The 690-nt window shown below is 53.2% G+C and overlaps 1 protein-coding gene across 2 annotated transcripts in view; it reads left to right on the top strand.

The window, feature by feature from the left end:
- Positions 1 to 442, top strand: part of ANAPC16 (anaphase promoting complex subunit 16) — a 4,657-nt gene extending 4,215 nt beyond the window's left edge. The window contains exon 3 of one of the 2 annotated variants that reach the window (XM_009710592.1): positions 129 to 442. In XM_009710592.1, the coding sequence (XP_009708894.1) occupies positions 129 to 244 (116 nt within the window). In that variant the 3' untranslated portion in view covers positions 245 to 442. The remainder of the gene's footprint in view (positions 1 to 128) is intronic. The other variant, XM_009710600.1, reaches the window with a different exon arrangement.
- Positions 443 to 690: the final 248 nt, after the last annotated feature.

Genomic DNA, 690 nt, shown 5'->3' on the forward strand with positions numbered 1-690 from the left:
TGCATTCAGATCGGCTCGGTGGGTTTTGTTCCACTCTGTTCCCCATTGACAGCTGGGAATTTGCATCTAATTGGAAGGTTTAATTGCGCTGTCATTGCAAACCACAGTTACCTTTGAACTTCTCGCAGATCAACAAGTCGCACGGATGGAAAAACTAGCTGGTCTGGTGGAAGAGCTGGAGGCAGATGAGTGGAGGTACAAGCCAATAGAGCAGCTCCTGGGGTTCACTCCCTCCTCGGGCTGAGCGTGTCTGGATCGCTGCTGTCAGGGAACAGAAGAAAAACATTTTCTGGCCTGGCTTCAAAAAACACCCCCGTTTATCAGGATGCTGACAGCTGCATCGGCAGGACTGGGCTTTTGGTTTTGTTTTTTTGGTTTTTTTTGAAGTTGAGGAGGGGGGGATCCCCCATAAAGCTGCTGGTAAATGGAAATGACGGGATTCTTTAAGTCCTCTGCGGCGTTACGGGCTGGCTGGGCTCAGGTTCTGTAACTGAGGAGGTGGGATCAGTTTTACAGAACTCGGAGAATCACCTTATTGTTTACAGAGGAGGGGAGCCTGACAGCGTGGTGGCGGGGAAAGCAACCCAGTAACTCAGTCCGGCCTTTCCCCGGCACGTGGCCGAAGGGCTGGGTGATCGCCGGGCTGGGAAGCCTGCACCTTTGCCGCTCAAGCCGGGCCTCTGTCGAGCA

The sequence above is a fragment of the Cariama cristata genome, unplaced genomic scaffold, assembly GCF_000690535.1.
Source record: "Cariama cristata isolate BGI_N322 unplaced genomic scaffold, ASM69053v1 scaffold31070, whole genome shotgun sequence".
Taxonomy (NCBI): Eukaryota; Metazoa; Chordata; class Aves; order Cariamiformes; family Cariamidae; genus Cariama; species Cariama cristata.